Source organism: Diabrotica virgifera, chromosome 7 (genome assembly GCF_917563875.1).
Source record: "Diabrotica virgifera virgifera chromosome 7, PGI_DIABVI_V3a".
In the NCBI taxonomy this organism is placed as follows: domain Eukaryota; kingdom Metazoa; phylum Arthropoda; class Insecta; order Coleoptera; family Chrysomelidae; genus Diabrotica; species Diabrotica virgifera.
In genome coordinates, this window is record NC_065449.1 from 10,226,082 (window position 1) to 10,248,944 (window position 22,863).

The 22,863-nt window shown below is 33.6% G+C and overlaps 1 protein-coding gene across 4 annotated transcripts in view; it reads right to left on the reverse strand.

The window, feature by feature from the left end:
• The window catches only part of LOC114327363 (H(+)/Cl(-) exchange transporter 7), a 58,149-nt gene extending 36,199 nt beyond the window's left edge, over positions 1-21,950 (reverse strand). For all 4 annotated transcript variants that reach the window (XR_007699660.1, XM_028275954.2, XM_050657207.1 and 1 more), the window contains exons 1-5: positions 21,628-21,950; positions 16,875-17,045; positions 9,523-9,721; positions 2,797-3,050; positions 1,209-1,386 (exon numbers count right to left, since the gene is read on the reverse strand). Coding sequence is in view for 3 of the 4 variants with exons in the window: in XM_028275954.2 (XP_028131755.2) it covers positions 1,209-1,386; positions 2,797-3,050; positions 9,523-9,721; positions 16,875-17,045; positions 21,628-21,729 (904 nt within the window). In the remaining variant the exon portion in view is untranslated. The remainder of the gene's footprint in view (positions 1-1,208; positions 1,387-2,796; positions 3,051-9,522; positions 9,722-16,874; positions 17,046-21,627) is intronic.
• Positions 21,951-22,863: the final 913 nt, after the last annotated feature.

Sequence of the window (22,863 nt, forward strand, 5' to 3'; positions counted from 1 at the left end):
ACTACATACATACAATGTTTACCTTTTAATAACATAACCTCAATCTTACTTGTTCCTCTTATTCTTTTTTGGGTTATGGCCTTGACAATTATCCAGTAACCAGGACTAATATAATTGGGCAATATAATAATTAAAAGTGCTAAAAATGTTGCTGATTCTGACACTAGGTGTCGCTCTTCCGAACTTGCACGGTCCCAATAAGGACTCTTCGTCTTTAATTAGTACAGTAGAAAGATGAGTTGCTGAATTTAAATGTAGTAGTACAAGCCTTGAAGATGGTCCAACGTCAAGGACGTCCAAAAAATCGCAACAACACCAGAAATCGTAGAAAATATAGGAAATGGTATTGGAAAATTGTGGAGTGACTGAAAGAGATTTAGTAGAAGCCCTTGGCATCTTATTGGACAGTCTGAGCAATATTTGGACTTAAGTATTTGGTTTCGCAAAGCTGTGTTCACAGTGGGTGTCGCATTCGCTAACAGCGGAACAAAAACACATTCGAATACGACTTTCCTGGCAACATTTAGAGCGTTTTCGAAAGAGTAAAGTTAGATCTTGTGCGTCGATTCATCACTATGGATGAGACTTGGATCTGTCACCATGATCCTGAATCAAAACAAGAGGCTAAAAAGTGGTGTGAACCTGGTTCTTTAGCTCCGAAACGAATCCGTGTCCAGAAATCGGCCAAGAACGTGTTAGCATCAGTTATTTGAGATGCGAGAGGAATTTTTTTTGTGGATTACTTGCAAACTGGTAAAACAATAAAACCTTTTAGACTCGCTGAAGGAAAAAATCGTGAAAACGACCCGGTTTGTAGAAAAAAAATCCTTTTTCATCAGGACAATGCACCGTGTCATATGAGAATTTTATCAATGGTTTAAATCCATGAATTAAAGTTCGAATTGTTGGGAGCATCCTCCATATTCATCAGATTTGGCTCCTAGCGACTTCCGTCTGTTTCAATACCTAAAAAAATTCATGTTTGGAAAGCGTTTTTTATCAAATGATGAGGTCATAACAGCTGTGGAAACGTATTTTGCAACCATTCCAGATTCTCACGTCAGTGATGGACTTTATAAATTGGAATCTCGTTGGAACAAGTGTATTGATGTTCAGGGAGACTATACTGAATAATAAAGTATTTGAAACCATAACATTGTGATTTTATTATCGAACCGCAAAAACCATTGAACAACCTAGTATCTTACCGACTGGAGCTCCAAAGGCAGCTGATACACCAGCAGCTGCACCGCCTGATACGAAATCTCTTTTTTCGTGGTCCTCTCGAAAGTATTTAAAGACTTTGAAGTCTTTATTAAAGGTACTCGTTTTCCCCTGCGAGATACCAGCAGCTACCACAGCACCGGAATGGATCATTGGGCCTTCCTGAAATATATTAGAAATCGCATAGTGAAAAAATCTAATAGAAAGAAATTTTATATTCAAAAAGAATAAGTCTAACATGCCATTCTGTGACACGTATTTCGCTATTTTTAGCTCTTCTGACAGATCTTACTTGAAAGACGAGGTAAAGGAAATATCCTTTCGTATATGGGTGGTGTAGTTACACAACCATGCAGTCATTCACCGACTAGTACAATCTAGATCTTCTTCTTCTTAAACTGCCCTCTTCACAATTGAGGTTCTTCTTCTTTTTGTATAGACATGACTCTGTCTGTTTTTTCAATGTGCCTCTAGTAGTCGTTCCATCGTTTTCGTGGTCGTCTGATCGTCTTCCTATTGGGGAACCGCCTCTCGCTGTCCTTACTACTCTATTTCTTGTCATTCGGCTTATGTGGTCATTCCATTCTATTCTTCTGTTTCTTACCCAATTATTAATGTTGTCCACCTTGCATCTCCGTCGTATATCTGTACTTCTAGCTCTGTCCCATAGAGTCTTACCATCGATTTTTCGGAGGGTTTTCATCTCCGCTGTTGGCGGTTGGCCACTACAATTGCAAACTCTTCTCTGTCAACAGCTGTTCTTATTAGCTGTTCAAAATTTAGCCCTGTCCATTGTCGGATGTTTCTGAGCCACGACAGTCTTTTCCTTCCTAGTCCCCTTTTTCCTTTCATGATAAGTTGAGCATATTGGTACTTATTATTTCTCAGTATGTGGTCTAGATAGGATGTTTTTCTAACTTTCACTGTGTTGAAAAGTTCCCTTTCCTTGCCTATTCTATGCAGCACTTCTTCGTTTGAGTTATGCTATGTGAGCCATGTCCATGAAATTTTGAGGATTTTCCGGTAGATCCACATTTCAAAGGCCTCCAATTTATTTACGGTTGATGTTTTAAGGGTCCATGTCTCAACTGTATAGAAAAGAGTCCACCAGACTAGTATTTTGATAGACGTAGTCGAATTTCGAGTTTTATTCGAGAATTACAAAGCAGTTTTTTTATTTTTTCGAAAGATTTTCTGGCCTGCTCTATTCTCGATCTTATTTCTAGATCAGGATTTAGGCTGCTATCGACCCAACATCCCAGGTAATTCAATCTATAGACCTGTTCTAAAATGTGACCATTTATTGTGCAAGGTTGACGTACGTTTTGGTTTTTTCGGATTGACATCACTTTGGTTTTTTAATGTTTATTTTCATACCAAATTGCTCACAGGTTGAGTTGGTCTTGTCGATGAGTCGTTGTAGACCCAAGTTGGAATCCGCAATCAACACCGTATCATCGGCGTATCTGATGCTGAGGCTAAAGAGAGCTTCTCTCGATTTTATAGAAACAACCTTCACAATCACAGGTTTTTTGCAAGTAAACTGTATAATATTGTAAATAAACATCTTACCTTTCCTCCAGCTAGTCCTCCAACCACAGAACATATGACGCCGATGCTTTTGACCACCAAAGTCTTCACCCGTACCACTCTAGGCACCATCACACCGTTGAGGTAGCACTTCACTTGCGGTATCCCACTGCCAGCAGCTATGGGTTCCCCGTAGGCTACCAAAATCGAGCCTATCAGGACTGGTACGATATTGTAGAGGATCCATAGCCCGTAGGGCTTGTATAGTTCACCTTCGGTGACGTATTTATCGACACCTATTTGACTAGGTTAAGGAAAATGGGTGATAAACTAATGCAGGTTAAATGAGGCAATAAACTATTTCCAGTGGTAAGATTCAAGGAATAATAGGGGACAATCTGTATATACATCATATAGATATCGTAATTATTATTCGGAAGCTATTTTCTTGTGGCATTTTAATATGAAAATACGTTTATTTAGACGTTTCGATGTCCACTTCGGAAATTTTTCGAAAAATTATAAGAACAGTATTCATCCGCAATGTATAAGGTAATGGACACATGCGGTGTTCCACGGTAAAATTTCCAGAAGATTATTGATGGAGAAAAATGGACGACAAATATGAATATTATTGGTTTGATAATTTATATAATACTGAAGTGATTCCCACAGACTGGCTCAAGTCGTGGGACATGCTTCGGGAACTTCGAATAGGCATTCGATAAAGTACAACATGTAAAATTAATCCAAATTCTACTTGATAGTATTCACAAAGTAGAAGAGGAGATGGGCGTTAAAATAAACTCAAACAAAACCAAATTTTCAGTTTTTAGTCGTAACCCATACCGAGAGACTTGGACTCTTCGCGCAAGCGAGCACCAAAAATTGATGCCTTTGAGATGTGGTGCTGGAGAAGAATGCTACGCATACCTTGGATAGCTCATAGGACAAACGTTTCCATTCTAAACCAACTCAATATTAAAAAAAGGCTGTCAACAATATGTCTGCAACGAATTCTGCAATTCTTTGGTCACGTGTTTCGCAGAGGTGACGACAGTTTAGAGAGAATAATTGTTTCTGGAAACGTTCCGGGGAGAAGTTCAAGAGAACGATCACCAGCTAGATGGTCTGACCAACTAAAGCATTCAGCTAGAAACTCATTCTGCGAAGCTCTTAGAGCAGCTGAAGATAGATACTAATGGAATAAAATTGTTAGGAAGAATACTGGAAGAAATCACGATCCTCAGTAATGGGGAAACGACAAGAGAGAGAGAGAGATACCGTGATGCAGGAGCCTCAATTAAATGAGTCTAAGTTAAAAAAGTTCACAAAATGGCATATTTGGGAACTGTTATAACGGGTTAGATAAATCCAGGCATAGAAATAAAATGTAGAATAGCAATGACTAAAACTACTTTTATAAAAATAAAGACATTTCTTTGCAATAATCACCTCAGTTTAAAACAAAGAATGGTGTTATGTTTGGTCTGCGGTTTTGTATGGTGCAGAAGTGTGGACACCAGGAGTATCGACCATGAACAGAATTAAAGCATTGGAAATGTGGATTCATAGACGGATGCTGAAAATAACTTGGATAGAAAGAAAAACTAACGAGGAAGTACCAAGGAGGGTCAACAAAGATAGAGAACTGCTAAAATCAATACAGCATACTACAACTGATCCTTAAAGGCAAAATCGAAGGCCGTAGAAGTGTAGAAAGAAAACAATTTTCTTGAAGGAAATTGTTTTACTTGGATGAAAAATACAATAACCCATCACATGATACCTTGGTCCTACAGTTACTAATAAAAAAAATGGTCTTGTGATATTGATAAATTTTGAACGTAAGACGAGGATAACGTACCACGCAATTTTCAGGACAATGTGGGTGTTAAAATATATAAATATTAACTAACCAATAGAAAAAATTAGGGGTTAGTAATTATTTTTCATGTCCTCGTTAATGATACATGTTGGAAAGGGGGGACTCTTCGATAACAACCATTTTTCGGCTAAATTAGAGAATTATCTTGAGAATTAGCAAAAACCCAGTTTGAGACTCGGCAAATCAACATACTTCATCCCTGGTACCACTGTTAGCTACCACAAACGAAAATTGTAAGGGCAAAAGTTGGGCGTGTCGTCAAAATGAAGCTAATCCCGAAAAATTAGCTTGTTAGTACTAAATGATGAAAATGAGCCTGGGCTCCCGGACTATTATATTAACTTTTAGAATAATATTAATCTTCAACAAATTGCCTTTCTACTATTTTTCCGATTCATTAATTCGGTAAATCGCTTTGAAGTACAACTGCAATTTTTTTAATGAAGAGATCATTAATGAATATTGTCAAATCTAATGAATATATAGTTTATATCAATTCAGAATTTTTTCATTTGAAACATTGTTTTTTTATAATTGATCTACCATATGACGAAATATAATCTATGAAGTTTGTCCGATATTAATAAACTGTCCTAGATAATCTGAAAAATGAAAGTTCGTGAACTACTATCGAGACTTACTACTATGTAATCACAATGTTGTTATCAATAGTTAGGAATATTCTTCTATATAAAATCAATAATAATAAGTAATTGTTTTAATAAACTGTAATTAAATATATCTTTGGTTCAGTTTCTAATAAATCTTCTAAATTTTTTGACCTCGTTCACTGAGAACCTCGTACTTTGCAACCCAGATACAAGGGTAAGCTTAGAATTTCTCAACCTCTCAATTGAAAGCACTTTTACACTTGACGTTTATTTCCATTACAATTCATCAATCAGTACTGATTTGTATATAAATATAAGCCTCCTCTAGAGACTTCAATATATTTCTTTCCTTCGCCTCTACTATCCAATTGGTCGCAATTCTTTTGAGGTCGTCGGTCCAATGTATTGGGGGGTCTTCCCTGGCTTCGCATGTCTGCCAGTGCTCTCCACTTAAGCAATATTTTTGTCCACCTGCCGTTTTTCTTAATGGTCTTGATTTTTCACCTAAATAAAAACATCAAGACCATTAAACGTTAGAATGAGTTAACATCAATTTTATATTAAAAACAGAGAATTTGATAGATCTCAAATATGTACGCTTGCTTGGGAAAATGAACATAGAGTTCAGTGGAAAGATTCGAAGAAGATAGAGTTCAGGGCACAGGGGTCGTATTTTCGAATTCAATAGAATATTTTCGCATACGTGTTAACTAAAAATTTCGTATACGAACGTGAATGTGTATTTTTGAACGTCCTTCGAAATGTTATACGTATACGAGCAGAATTTGCACCGGCAACACTGCAAATTCGAATAACATTGAACTTATTTGTCATCTGAAAAGTCACAATGTTGCCATATTTGTTTGGTCTATTTCTTGTATAATGTACAAGACTGTCTTAACTGGGGTATAATGTATAAGAATAAGATTGTATAAGAACGTTTAATGTATAAATATAACGACTTATAGTCTGAACAAATTATAAAAAAGGGCAATTTTTGGGAGAAAAGTTGTTTAGAACTTATTGTAAGTGTAATCGAATATTAAGATTGCATACGTATATTAGTAATATCAATTTGCAAAGTCCGCAGAAAGTGTGCCATTTTGTTTAATATTATTTTTATATCCAGTATTTAAACTGATACTTTACTATTTACTTTTCAAAACTTTACTTCAAAGCGATTTTTTAAATGCACCTTTATGTAATGTGATAGTATGAAAAAATTGAGGATATGCCAACGGTGTCATATGTCAAGTTTGGAGCTTAGATCCAATGCTAAAATGCGTACATAAAGTTAGGTTAGGTTATTTTTTCAAGGCATAATCGTACAACATGTCCTTTCTTTCTATTAAAGAATTATTTAAACCAGCCATTGAAAATAAATTTCAATGTAAAAATATTGTAGACAACACAATTAACACTATCAGCTAAAACTATCATGACAGCTGAAATGACCTTGAAATGAAACAATAATTCGTATACGAGCATCACGATTCGAATGGTTCATACCCATTCGAGTCGCCGTATACGAAAAAATTCGTACACGAAGTATTCGAGAATACAAGATACCGGATTTCAAGCGAAATTCTTCTAATTTCGTATGCGAAATATGCTCGAATGAATTCGAAAATAGGACCCCAGAAGTGAAAAAATCAAAGAAGTGGCTCTAATTATGTTAACTGAAACCAGTTAGTAAACTAAATTTAAGACCAAATACACTGCGGTGCAAAAAAATCGATCCACTAAAAATTTGGTCATTTTTGATGTTTCGAATTTCCTAAACCTGTTGTGCGATTTAAGTGATTTTTTACCACGTTATAGCCTTATTCATTGACAATAGTAATAATATTGTTGCTAGACAGTCAAACTATCATTGTATACCATGTGTACGAATCAAACTGTGTTTTTTTCTCAAAGTTCACATCATCCTGTGGATTATTCTGGCATTTATAAAATACTGAAATTAAAACCCAACTATAGCCTCAGGTTTTCTTAACATTTTGTCTTTCGATTCATTGGCTTATGTTGGATAATAAAAAAGTTAGGTACTTTAACAACTGGCCATGTTCGTCATCAGTACAGGGTGTTTCTAAACAAGTGCGACAAACTTTAAGGGGTAATTTTACATGAGAAAATAATGACAATTTGCTTTACAATCATATATCCGCACACGCTTCGTTTCCGAGATACGGGATGTTCAATTTTTTTTACAAACTGACGATTTATTTATTGCTTTAAAACCAGTTGAGATATGCAGATCAAGTAGTTATTGCACATTTTTTGACATACAATTAAGAATTTTATATTCATCATTGGTGTGCGTACCGGTAATATTATCGGTCATAATACCCGTTTGCGCGCCAGTGCTGAATATTAAATTCTTAATTGTATGTCAAAAAATGTGCAATAACTACGTCTTAAAACCCACTAAATTTGAGTTGCACATCTCAACTTGTTTTAAATCAATAAGTAAATCATCAGTTTGTAAAAAAAATTGAACAAGCCCGTATCTCGGAAACGAATCGTTTGCGGACATATGATTATCAAGCAAATTGTCATTATTTTCTTATGTACAATAACCCCTTAAAGTTTTGCGCAAATATTTTAGAAGAAACACCCTGTACTGATGACGAACATGGCCAGTTGTTAACCTTTTCACTGCGGCTAGTTTTAAAAGTAGTATGGTCTCTGGTACGGCTGTTTCATGCCTGTGCTGATCAATCCAGTTGCCGCAGTTAGTCGATGTAGTACTATGGCGTATAAATACGGTTCGCGCAGTGTATCAATACAGTGTATTCAGGACTGTATTTGCAATTTTGTAGAAGTAACTGTTAATCTGTTGCTGTTAGATTCTTGAAAATTAATAATTTGTGGACGTAATAGACCTTATACAACTGATTAAAAATTTTGTTTTTGAAGATTTTTCCCACTTTTATTTGAAGTGGCAAAACTGGATATAATATTTTCTGCAAGTTTCAGCCCTCATTTGCAATAATTTTGATGCTAAAATGCTACACACACAAAATCTTGAAAATGCAACCCAAAAATCTCAGATTATTTACTATTATTGTTGTATTTATTAAATTACCGATCATAACGCTCTTGTACTTTTTTCAAAGTCAATAATAGGTTTATGAGCAGCTGTAATTCGCACAATTGAATTTTTAAACTAAAATTAAATAAGTTGATAAACAATATTATGCATAAATACAACGAAGGGGAATCCTAAGATTTTACAAGTAAATCCTCCAGAGTGCGTGCCTGTATAAAAAGGTGCGGATTTATACGGCTCCCGCAGTAAAGTACAAAATTTTTAAAAGTATTGTAAATTTTGATATAATATGTCTAACTCTCTTCTATGGCAACATACAATACGCAAACAATATCTGATTCATACGCTTGCCGCAGCGAATGCCGAAAAAGGTTACGCGTATTTATCCGGTTCCCGTTGTACGGGCACGAAATCTTTTACGTATATATCCGGTTCCCGCAGTGAAAAGGTTAAAGTACATACCTAACTTTTTTATTATCCAACATAAGCGAATGAATCGAAAGACAAAATGTTAAGAAAACCTGAGGCTATAGTTGGGTTTTAATTTCAGTATTTTATAAATGCCAGAATAGTCCACAGGATGATGTGAACTTTGAGAAAAAAACACAGTTTGATTCGTACACCTGGTATACAATGATAGTTTGATTGTCTAGCAACAATATTATTACAGAGATATTGTCAATGAATAAGGCTATAACGTGGTAAAAAATCACTTAAATCGCACAACAGGTTTAGGAAATTCGAAACATCAAAAATGACCAAATTTTTAGTGGATCGATTTTTTTGCACCGCAGTGTATTAATAGTTTCAAGAGGTTTTTTCATGATTTTTTATGGGATCAATGATAGGAGAATTTATGATATACTTAAGTTAAAGTTGATTTCATGTAATCGAATAAACTATCTTCCAATAAAGTCGTCCCAGGAACGCAACTCATAAACATTGGCAATATCATTTTACAGTCATCTATTTTAAAACGTATTTCTGAAATGGAAATCGAAACGTCAAATAAACTTAATTATAAAGTAAAATTGTGGCTTATTCCCAACAAAAATAGTGGATGCCACAAGAAAATATCTAAAGAAAATTAATATATTTGAAAATATTTAAATAATCAATACCTATATTATTAAATATCTAAAAATTTGACACAATTTTGAATCCTCGCAGTTCTATAGACTAAAAAACTCAGTATTTATTTTGTGTTAAAAGGATACTTTTGCTTAAAGATGCATATTTAATAGTTGATAATTCTTCTATGGATATATCTATGACACAAGCTATTAGGGCTGTGCACATTCCTATCAATAAAAATATAAACCACCTCGCTATACTTTTTTGTACTATAAATTTGTAACCCTTTTTTCTTTCTTCGTCTAAAAGTAGGTGGTTTTCGCAGGTGTCGTAATCCAAACTCTATAAAAAATTATATATTACAATCACAATTAATGTTCCATTACAATAAGTATATTTAGTTATTAACCCATCCAAAATGTTTGAAACCAAGGAAGGATTACGACAAGGAGACCCACTACGAACAGCTGCATTTAATCTGACATTGGAAGGAATAGAAACGATATTCAAAAACGGCCACCAATGCATAGCATTTGCAAATAATCTGACACTATTAGCAACAAGCAAGAAAGAACTACAAAAGAAAATGAAAAACCTAATAAAGAAGCCAAAAAGTTTGGACTTCAAATAAATGAAAAAAAAGACAAAATATATGATAATGGGACAGATCCAAAAAGAAAAAGAAAGTAACATCATGTTACAAATTGATGGAGAAAAACATACTCGTGCTAAAGAGCCAAAGAAATTATCTGGGAGCCAAAATAGATGAAAATGGTCATGAGGGAGCGGAGATAAATGCAAGAATAACTAAAGGAAATAAAAAGTATGGAGCATTACGAATCCTAATGAAATCCAAATATGTATCAAGAAACACAGAAATCAGAATTTATAAGACTGTTACAGTATTTCTCATGATCATTTTTCAGTGCGTAACAAATGATAGGAAAAAGAGTAAGTCCGTGATAATACACATTTATGACATTTATTCTAACATGACATTTTAGTTAAATCTGACAGTTGTCACATTTTATTTTCAATTTGGAATAAAAACAAATCAAAAGTGTTTCTTGCATTTATAAAATGGTATTTTCTTTGATTTGTATAGTCTTATAAATTATACAGATTATATTTGTAATATTATTGTCTAATTAAAAAAAATAAATTTTTTATTATGGCGCCATCTATCGACAACTAGAATAACTAGAATAGATCTTATAAAAATGTCACCGACGAAATGTAATCACCGACGTGCCTTTTTTTCTGTCACATATAATTTAATGCGTTAGAAAGAAATCGAAAAACTGTGACGCACTGAAAGATGATCATGAGAAATACTGTATCAGACCTACAGTAACATACGCATGCGAAACATGGGTGCTCAAAAAGTCAGAAACAGATCTTTTAGATTTTAGAACGATGGGAGAGAAAAATGCAAATAGCAATATATAAAGGTGTGAAAATAGATGGTCAGTGGAGAAGAAGAAACAACAAAGAATTGGAAGAACTGTACAAAGAGCCGACGATAACGACGACAATCAAAGCGAAATGAAACAAAGTGAAATTAAATAGAATTTATAAGACTTGTTATATAAGAATTATTTGTTAAATTTATAGAAAGTAATCAGAAATGTAAACGTTTTAGCCCTAGACCTACAAGGCCTGTTGAGCTCAATAAATAAAGTTATTAACCCAGGAAACCAAGCAGAAAAAGCACGTGAAAATTGGAAAATTTATAAAAACATTTTTATTGTTTATTTTAATAATTATACACAAATGAAAAAATATGCTTGCTTTCGGGTTTAATTTGCAATAACTTTCTTGTTTATAAATATTTTTTAATTTAGAAAATCTCTTTTTAAAGGACAAATATTTTCAAGAAATCTTCTGTTGAATGCTTTCATCTACAATGTATAGTTTTTTCACAATACTGAATACTTTTTTGGTTAAATTTATAAATGTTGTTCAATTTCTAAATGCTTTGTTTATTGGGGTATATTACAAATCCAATTATTTTCACAGTTAAGTCTAATGTGTAATCTTCGTTCATGAAACATCCTGAATCCTTGTAACGATGTGATGCCTCGGCGGGCGATGAGCTGCTGTTACCGGAGGGGACTGATGGAGTGTCCGTGTTTGCGCATTCCTTCTTCACGGCACCGCTGGGGGAAACCGAAGGAGAGGGCATCGAGAGCATATTTAAGGCGAGCTAGGAGAATGAGAAAATCAGTCATGGTTCGTGTATTGAACTTACTATGGCTCAACAGCTGATGCCTCGCGTATTGAACGAGCTTCAGCTGGCCTGGCAAAGATGCGCCGTTTGTGAGGCGGAACTATGCCTAGGTAGACGCCACCGTAGTGACGTGGAGTCTTGCCACAATCGTTATCGCAGTAGGCGGTAGTAGCGAGGAACGAGTGACTGCATTGAAGTGAAATGCCGTCTCCAGGCTACGTTGTTTTAACGTAGCGAGATTATTATTGTATATATTGATTATCGTATTATTTCGATGTTGCTATTATGATCGGATAACTATAATAAAGTTTAATATTGTTTTTCCTTTGCAGAAGATGGAATTATATTTTATTTTATTTGTTTTAAACTGTATATAATTACCTTTAATATATTTGCTTTATTTTTAAATTGTGTTTTACTGAGTCTGTCGTCCTTAAAAGAACTACCCGTTACAAAATGGCGCCCGAGCAAAATAAAAGCTACGCAGTTTGTAACTACCCGTTACAAATTGGCACCCGAGCAATAATTAGAACCATACAAAGACACAGACTCAGTACCAGGTCCACGTCGTGGATAAATAAATAGAACCCGTTCAAAGATGATTAAGCTTCTTTGTTTTCAGATTCTTAAGGAACCGAAACCGAGAAGGAACCGAAAATAAACGTCGCCGATGCAACGAGCAGGAAGAGTTGCGACCGTTCGCTGTAGAAAAACCTTGGCATACTGTCCCAATGGAGTTGAGGGGATCACGCCCAAGATCTACAGAAGGAAGCACCTTCTAGCCAGTCATCCGAGACCAATTTACGAATCACCGAAAAATACGACATTGTTGATGGAACCGTCAAAGATGAAACCAGCAAGAAAAATGTGACCATCTGCTGTAGAAAAACCTTGATAAGCTGTCCCAATGGATTTGAGGGGACCACGAGCAAGATCTACAGAAGGAAACATCCTCTTGACAATCATCCCAGACCAGTTTGTGAAAGAAAATCGACAGAAAGTACATGCCTTAAGGGTAAACCGTCGCAGATGCAGCCAGCAGGAAGAATGTGACCATTTGCTGTAGAAAAGCCTTGGTACACTGTCCCAATGGATATGAGGGGACCACGATCAAGATCTACAGAGGGAAGCATCTTCTTCATGCCTTAAGGGTAAACCGTCGCAGATGCAGCCAGCAGGAAGAATGTGACCATTTCTGTAGAAAAGCCTTGGTACACTGTCCCAATGGATATGAGGGGACCACGACCAAGATCTACAGAGGGAAGCATCTTCTTGACAGCCATCCAGGACCAGTTTACGAAGTAAGGAAGAACCGACCAAGACCACACCGATGATGAGCCCAAGCCGTGTTGCACACACGGCACAAAAAAAAATGTATGCTACATTTTTTTTTGTTTTCCAAAGAGAAGGGGGTGTAACGATGTGATGCCTCGGCGGGCGATGAGCTGCTGTTACCGGAGGGGACTGATGGAGTGTCCGTGTTTGCGCATTCCTTCTTCACGGCACCGCTGGGGGAAACCGAAGGAGAGGGCATCGAGAGCATATTTAAGGCGAGCTAGGAGAATGAGAAAATCAGTCATGGTTCGTGTATTGAACTTACTATGGCTCAACAGCTGATGCCTCGCGTATTGAACGAGCTTCAGCTGGCCTGGCAAAGATGCGCCGTTTGTGAGGCGGAACTATGCCTAGGTAGACGCCACCGTAGTGACGTGGAGTCTTGCCACAATCGTTATCGCAGTAGGCGGTAGTAGCGAGGAACGAGTGACTGCATTGAAGTGAAATGCCGTCTCCAGGCTACGTTGTTTTAACGTAGCGAGATTATTATTGTATATATTGATTATCGTATTATTTCGATGTTGCTATTATGATCGGATAACTATAATAAAGTTTAATATTGTTTTTCCTTTGCAGAAGATGGAATTATATTTTATTTTATTTGTTTTAAACTGTATATAATTACCTTTAATATATTTGCTTTATTTTTAAATTGTGTTTTACTGAGTCTGTCGTCCTTAAAAGAACTACCCGTTACATCCTTCATAACATTATTATTATTTCATACAAAAACTATGCATGACCACAATATAAAAATCCATTTGCAACAAAGTAATAGTGAATCCCCATAAATTATGCTATTGTTGATAAAGTTTATCCTCTAAATCCCCGCTTTTATCAATCTCATTATAGAACAAACGATGTTGGTTTCAAAAAACATTCCAAATCGTAAAATCAATTATTTCATAATCATCATCTGTGGCGTTACAGCTCTTTATGAGCCAAAGCCTTCTTCAGAACACTCCTCCATTCGCCCCTGTCTCTGGCTACCCTTCTTCAAGCTCTAATTGCAACAGATTTCAAATCATTATCTAAGTTGTCTTAGTACCTAAGTATCGGTCTTCCTCTTGCTCGTTGTTCTATGGACCCTCTTCGGTCAAAAACTTTTCTGACTATGGCATCTTCCTCTCGCATGATTACATGACCTATCCATCTAAGGCTTGCCAGCTTAATGAATTTTACAACATCAGGTTCTCCAAAACTTCTATACGCTCTGAGCTTCGCTGGTGTCGCTCCTAGCGGATTACTAATGCAACTTTCACCGGTAATTTTAAAATTTATTATTTAATAGTTATAGTTTAATATTTACAACGCAAAAAAGTAATTAAATTGTAATCGGTTTTTTTATCATTTTGCTAATCATTTTAACGTTCTATTAATGAAATATTAATTTCTTACTTCGGATACTTTCACAATTATCGTGTAGATGGCGCTTAGATTAATTTATAATTACATATTAGGAAATATTAAAAAAACTTCAATTCAGTATTTAAAATGTAAGTATATTTAAGGTAAAAATATACACCACCGCTTTGACCAACTAATATTATTTCCTATTAATGTTTTTACTTTCAATGTTTTAAATTAATCACTTTGACATTTATGTCAAATTTCCAGTAAAAGCTTACAGACTTGTCACTACTGGCGCTCGCGAATTTTTAATTATCCCCTCTACCTACGAGCTCATAGCGTATACAACCCAAAGTTGTAACGCCTGCGCCACAAACCTTGTTCTTTTATAACTACATATATTCGTCTTAGGATTTTTCGCTCAAATCGTTTGAGCAGTTCTTGGTCATTCTGTGTAAGTGACCAAATTTCTGAACCATACGTTAGCAGTGGTCTTATTAGTATTCCGGTTGGTGTATGGCGGAATTTAATTAAAACGACAAAGAAATAATGTGTACAAGGAACGGTAATCTGTTTATTTATTTGGTGTGAACAAGCGGTCTGTTGTTGACCTATATCGACAATCGAAGGGTGTGTGTTGTTCAAACGCTGGTAGTAGACTGACTGGGTCGAACGAAACCCCACTGTTATGTCAACTGATTTGCGGTTTCTTAGATAAACCAGAGAAAGCCATAAATTGAGAAACTTTATGGATTTCAAGAATTTTGACATAACGAGGCTGGGGACATCGTAATCCATTAAGAAGTGTTTCTGTGAAAGAAGAATTAATCTTATACAATCTGTTTAACGTTTCGTTTAACATCTGCTCTGTATTTACATGTGAATTTATATGACACATATTAGGTATTTCGTTTTGCGAAAAGTTATTAAAAAATAAAAATTAAAATTAGCAGAAAATAGTAATTACAGCGTAATGCTATATTAGCATTTTGTAGACAGTCAATTTAATTATTTTTGAAGCCATCTGTCTTCTTAAGCCATAGTAACACTTATTGGCGAGCACTATTCTTCATTTAATTTCTTCACTGACATTATCTCTAGTTAACAATGAGCATAAGTATATGAAGGTGTCGACACCTTCCAGTTCTAGGTCGTCAATTATTATTCTTGTAGGTGTTGGGTTGCTTGACCTAGTGCAACACATATATTTGGTCTTTTGAACATTTATATTTAGTCCCATTCTCTGTGCAGATGCTCTTAACGACCGAAATGCTTCAGTCGGAGATTCTATGGACCTACCTACGATGTCTATATCATCCACGTATCCGACAATTTGTACTGATTTGTTAAAGATAGTAGTATGTACTATACAGGGTGTAACAAAAATACAGGTCATAAATTTAATCACATATTCTGGGACCAAAAATAGTTCGATTGAACCAAACTTACCTTAGTACAAATGTGCACATAAAAAAAGTTACAGCCCTTTGAAGTTATAAAATGAAAATCGATTTTTTCCAATATATCGAAAACTATTAGAGATCTTTTATTGAAAATAGACATGTGGCATTCTTATGGTAGTAGTATGTTAATAAAAAATTATAGCGAAATTTGGACACCCCATAAAAATTTTATGGGGGTTTTGTTCCATTAAACCCCCCCAAACTTTTGTGTACGTTCCAATTTAATTATTATTGTAATACCATTAGTTAAACACAATATTTTAAAAACTTTTTTGCCTCTTAGTACTTTTTCGAAAAGTCAGTTTTTTTCCAGATATTTTGAATATTTGTCAAATCCACCACATATTTGTATATGGCTAAGTACGATTATGGAGACTTGGTAATAATATGAAAATCTATTTATGATTTACATTTTTAGGTATATTTTGAACCATACTAAAAAAGAAGTAATATCTCGATAAAAAGTGCCTTCTCGGAAAAATACAAAGAGGCAAAAAAGTTTTAAAAACACTGTGTTTAACTAATGGTACCGCAGTAAAAGTTTAATTGGAACATATACAAACATTTGGGGGTTTAAAGGAACAAAACCCCCATAAAATTTTTATGTAAACATATTAAAAAAGAAGCCGCAACTCGATAAAAACTGCCTTATCGAAAAAATACTAGGAGGCAAAAAAGTTTTAGAAATATTGAATTTAACTAATGGTACCACAATATTAATTTAATTAAAACGTACACAAAAGTTTGGGGGGGTTTAAGGGAACAAAACCCCCATAAAATTTTTATGGGGTGCACAAATTTCACTATAATTGTTTTTTAAGATGCTCCTGCCATAAGAATGCCACATGTCCATTTTCAATAAAAAATCTCTAATAGTTTTCGATATATTCGAAAAAATCGATTTTCATTTTGTAACTTCAAAGGGCTGTAACTTTTTTTATGTACATATTTGTACTAAGGTAAATTAGGTTCATTCGAACTATTTTTGGTTTCAGAATATGTGATTTAATTTATGACCTCTATTTTCGTTACACCCTGTATATTCGTATTTTAATCTGGGACTCTCGAATTATTTTTAAAAAATCAATCATTTAGATAGACAAAAAATTTTTCTTACCTCATACTTAGCTGATAAAACGTTAAGACTTCCAGTTTGTACTTTTTCTTTACTAGTTTCGACTCTTCTACGTTGTGACGATATAAGAGGGCAACTTCCTGTGTAATTAACAACAATTTCACGGGTGTCCTCTTCACTGTCACTGTCTGCATTGTTAATGGACATAACATTCTAAAACAATTAACATGTAAAAAAACAATAAATCATATCAATTCACATCTACAACTACAACAACAACAAAAATAATTTTGCCTCATTATTTAAACGGAAAACACAACAGGGAAGACATCACCACAAATTGTAGATAAAATTCGTTGAGTTACGAAAGAATTTACTACACAAATTGATTATTAAACAAGAAATTCAAAAATTTGGACAAAGCTACTCTGCAACCTATCATACAACCAATAGCAACATATGGTGTAGAAACATGGATCATGACAGAAAAGACAATAAACCTTTTGAATAGTTTTGAAAGATACCTCAATACTTTTGAAAGAAAGATATTGAGAAGGATATTTAAACCTATCTGTGACAATGGTTGTATGTGAGAATAAGGTTCAACCACAAGTTGTATCAATATTACAAACAACCCTCTATAGCAAATTACGCAAAAATGCAAAGATTGCACTGGGCAGGTCACCTTATAAGAATGGATAATGATAGAACACCTACTAGAACACTTAGTGGAACTATGGTAGTACATTGGCCAGTAGTAAGACCAAGAAAAAGGTGGATAGATAGGGTTACCATAATTTATTAAGGCTAAATTCGGACAGGGGTAGTCCAAGAGATTGTAGAAAATGTAAAATGTGAATTTGACTGTGTTGCTACCTCTACATTGTACATACAGAGAGGATCTAAATTATGGAATAAATTCATTTTCTCTAAAACGGATGACTTTAGAGTCAATTTTTTGGCATATATTTCATACTAGTGACGTCATCCATTTGAGTGTGGTGACGTAATCGATGATTTTTTTTAAATGGGAATAAGGGTCGTATGTTATCTCATTTGAAAGAGTGTTCAATTCTCTATACAGTAATATAAAGATTAATATCATTATTTATACAGGGTGGCCAAAATAGTAATTTTTGAATTAAATTAATTGACGAAAAAAGAAGAATGTATGCAATTTATTTAATTCAAAATACATTCTATCGCCGTCAGAAAATAGAAAAAAAAATGTTTATTTGGCAAATAAACATTGTTTTTCGCTTAAATTAAATGTTCAAACTGCCAAGAGGTAGGTGGGAGGCTGTTTGTGATTTAATTTAAGCGAAAAGAGATGTTTATTTGTGAAATAAACATTTTTTTTCTATTTACTGACAGCCGTACAATGTATTTGGAGTTAAATAAATTAAAAGTACATTCTTCTATTTGCGTCAATTAATTTAATTCAAAAATTATTTTTTTGGTCACCCCGTATAAATACTGATATTATCGTTTATATGACTGAATAGAGAATTGAACACCCTTTATCAAAAAACACTTTTATCAAAAAGTTCTACTCGAGAAGTGGGTGCTTCATTTTTTATTAAACAAATGAACTACGAAATTAGATGTTTTTTTAAATAACTCCAAAAAGATAAATTTTAGAAAAAACTGACTTGACCATTGAAAAATTCAGAAAAGTTGACAAAAAAAACCTTATATAAAGATTTTTCTAAAATTAAATCTGTAGCTTCTATAATTTTTTATTTTTAACGCTAAAGTCACCCGTTTCACAAACATTGGCGCACTGTAAACTAGCGTTCGAAGAAGTGCACGGTTGAGATATTTTAATATAATTCTTTAACTAATTGATCAAATGAAATATTACAAATTGGACATGAAAGAAGAATAATTAAGCTGTCTTATGGTTATAATAAAAAGAAATAAAGTCTGTGGGCATAAGTACGGTATGGGCGGAAAGTCAGACTTACATGAATTTTGTTTAAAAATGATTTAAAAATGTGTAACTAATACAATTTTTCTTATAAAACTCTCAATTTTGCACAACTTACCTTTCAAACATCTTACTAAACGATGTTTCATCCAAAAAAAAATCTCAAAAATTTAATTCAAATGATATGACCTCGCAAAAAATGTAATTTTTGAAAACTTCGTAGTATTACAGAATTACCACCACGTTAAGACGGTATTACTCAAGTTTGAACAGATTTATTACAATTTTATAGGTGCTTTTTTAAAGCTTAGGATGTAATCTTTAAAATGCACTAAATTATTTTACTGTAGAAATGAAATAATCTATTTCTTTTTGAAAAAATTAAGAAATATAACCACAATGTAATACAAATACCGAAAATTACCAGCTAAAAAAATGTTTATACAAAGTGATCAAAACTATTTTCTGTAAAACTTACCTAAAATACATTTATTCTTTTTCTCATGATCATCTTTCAGTGCGTCACAGTTTTTCGATTTCTTTCTAACGTATTCAATTGTATATGACAGAAAAAAAGGCACGTCGGTGATTACTTCTAATTCTGTGATTATTCTAGTTGTCGATAGATGGCGCCATAATTAAAAAAAATAATTTTTTTTAATTAGATAATAATATTACAAATATAATCTGTATAATTTATAAGACTATACAAATCAAAGAAAATACCATTTTATAAATGCAAGAAACACATTTGATTTGTTTTTATTCTAAATTGAAAATAAAATGTGACAACTGTCAGATTTAACTATAATGTCATGTTAGAATAAATGTCATAAATGTGTATTATCACGGACTTACCCTTTTTCCTATCATTTGTGACGCACTGAAAAATTATCATGAAAAGGACAATAATAATAAGCTTCAATAATAATAAATGTTCAACAAAAAAAATTTTTTTAGCTCTTATACAGTATGTCTGCGTAACTTGGAACCTATTAATAACTTTTTTATTATCAGTTTTACGAAAAAAAGTTATTCTTTATAAAATACTCTGCAACCAGGCGCGTAGATAGGTTTTTTTTCTAGGGGGGGTACTTAGCATCTTATTTTAAGTGCCGAGAGCAATTTTTTGCGCCAGGTACCACGCTCAAACAGCTAGGTAAATTTGAACTTTTATTAAAGTTTATTTACACAAGTTTACACAATTGTTTAATTTCTCCTACATCTTTTAGTATTTTATTGCTTCTATTAGAATGCTTCTTAGGGGGTACTGTCCCCCAGTACCCCCCCCCCCTTATCTACGCTGGTGTCTGCAACGTATATAATCTAAGATGGAACCATCAAATATTAAATTTTATTAATTTTATACGAGGTATGTCAAGAAATATGAATTTCACTCAAAGAGTAAAGTACCTTTATATTTTACAATATCGAAAATTGTTATTAAGGAAAGTTGTTTCTAATTAAAAAATATGTTTTAGTGTTCAATTACATCCTTCTAATTAAAATATTGTGAATAATAAAGGCACTTCACTCTTTAGAAAAATTCATATTTTTTACATACCTACCTCGTATAAAATTGAAAAAGTTTTATCTCTGATGATTGTATCTTAGATTTTAGACCAGGTAGAGCATTTTATGAAGAGTAACTTGTGTTCGTAAAATTGATAGTAAAATAGTTATCATAAATGTAACAAAATGATGATGAATATCGCGTAATTTGAGAAAAAATTGATTTTTTTTTAATTAGAAGGATGTAATTGTATATTAAAACATAGTTTTTAATTCCAAATAACTTTTCATAATCACACTTTTTATTATTCTGGAATATAAAGGTACTTTAGTCTTTAACGAAATTCATATTTTTGACATACCTCGTATAAAATTGATAAAATTTGATATCCGATGGTTGAGTTTTAGATTTTAGGCTATGCAGAGCACTTTATGGAGAATAAAATTTTTTGGTAAAATTGATAATAAAAAAGTTTCCCATATGGTTCCTAGCTACGCAGACATGCTATATAAGAGCTAGTGTATAAGAATTATCAAATTGTAATGCCATATTCAGATTCAGTATAATCAAAAACAAAATAGAAACATATTTGATCAAAGTAAAATGATGAATTCAACGATATTTTTTAAATTATTTATACAAAACAATTGTTATTGTTTAAACAATTAATAAACAATTAGCGGCCAAATCTGCGAGTAGAACTTTTTACTTTAACGTGTATATAAACTAACAAAACAAGTTTTAGAAAAATATAAGTTTGTTTGAATTATTCCAAACAATGCATGTTTTCGTTCTAATTGCACTCCCCTAGTAGTGGAAATGATGATTTAGAGAATCTGCAGATTAAAACTAATGGACAAAGTGAGAAATAAACGAATTAGAGAACTAATGAATGTGAAGCAGACACTAAATGATGAAAAAGAAAAACAAAAATTACTCTGGTATGGACATAGGTATGCGAAGAATAGACAAGACAAGAATACTGCTAAGAGCCTGGAAATGGAAACCAAATGGATCAGGAAAAAAAGATGTCAGAGATTTCAGTGGAACGGACATATAAAAACAGCAATGGAAAAAAGAGACCTCGCTGAAGAAGACATATATACAATAAGATGAAATAACTGGGATGTGATAAAGGGTAAACAGAATATGCCGTGTAGAGCCATGAATAAGTAAGAAAGGAAAGATCTCTCTGGTTAACCCTAAGAAATAAACTATTCAAAGAAGTCAAGTAATAAATATTAATAAAAACATCTAATAATGGAATTTTACATCAAAAAATGTATTTTAAATTGTAATTTTAAACTTATTGAATGATATGTGGTGCAAAAAGGTTCCAATAATGGTCTTACCGTGAATCTCTTGACTTTGGGGGGTGGTATTGTCCTCTGATCAATTTCATCTTCAAATAAAGGATCACAGGAAGACGTGGATGGTATGTCCCTGATGTCCATGTTTGTATAAATTAATGTAAATGTAGGTTAAAACACATTGCAAAACACTCTACACTACACTACACCATAATACATTTATAATCGCCAAATTCGCTAATTACTGAAATATAATAACAATAACATTGTTGAAGGTTAACTATTGTAAAACAATAAATTTAATCATCTGGTAAAAAGTAGGGCCACCACATCTACTCCTTCCTACTCCTTATTGGATGAATCATTGCTGCATTGTCTGTTCAGTCTGTTGATCTATCGCTTTCCAAGAAACTGGAAATTAATTTAATGTATTTCAAGAATCTCCAATGATTTGAGACTGTAAATAAAAATATTAAAATTGATATTTATTAGAATACAGTGAATACACTAATAAATATATAGTGTAATTCAAAATCAATCGAGAATTTACATTATTTTTGTTGGGTTTGTTTATATTCCTAATATTTTTTAATAACGTGGCAACGTGGGTGCATGCACGTGTCTGTCAAAGTGTCAAACTTTCAATGAAGCGAGAACAGCGTTGCCAATCGGAACGAAATTTCCCTTTTTTCTGGATTTTTTAACAAAAGTGAAAAAAAAATAAACTCCAAGGTGCTCCAGTCCAAATTGAAAAATATTTAAAAAAAATCCATGCAAAATTGAATAATTATCCATTTCCGTCTGTCCCAGTACCAGAGAAATTTGACCGCGGACTTTCGGTTTAGAGTTGCAACCAAAAGTATTGTTTTAAAGTCGCCGAAATAGTACAAGCGATATATTATTCGACGCACCATAGCAAGTCGAAAACAAAAATATACTTCCAGTTTCATTCCTGCTGTCCGTCTGTTCGTGAATATAATTCTTCTGTTATTAAAACAGATTGTATGATAAATGAAGTGTCGAACGAAAGCTTATAACCCAAGGATGGTATTAAGGGTGAGAAATTTGACCTCGGACTTCCGGTTTTACAAGTGCAACCGGAAGTACTGTTTTACAGTCGCCGAAATAGTACAAGGGATATATATTATGCGACGTGCCTTAGCATGACGAAACCAAATAATAAACTTCCGGTTTTTATATCACTTCCAGTTAGAAAGGTGTAACCGGAACAGTGGCGTAGCTAGCCCCACAGGGGCCCACTATCAAAGTTCGTCGCGG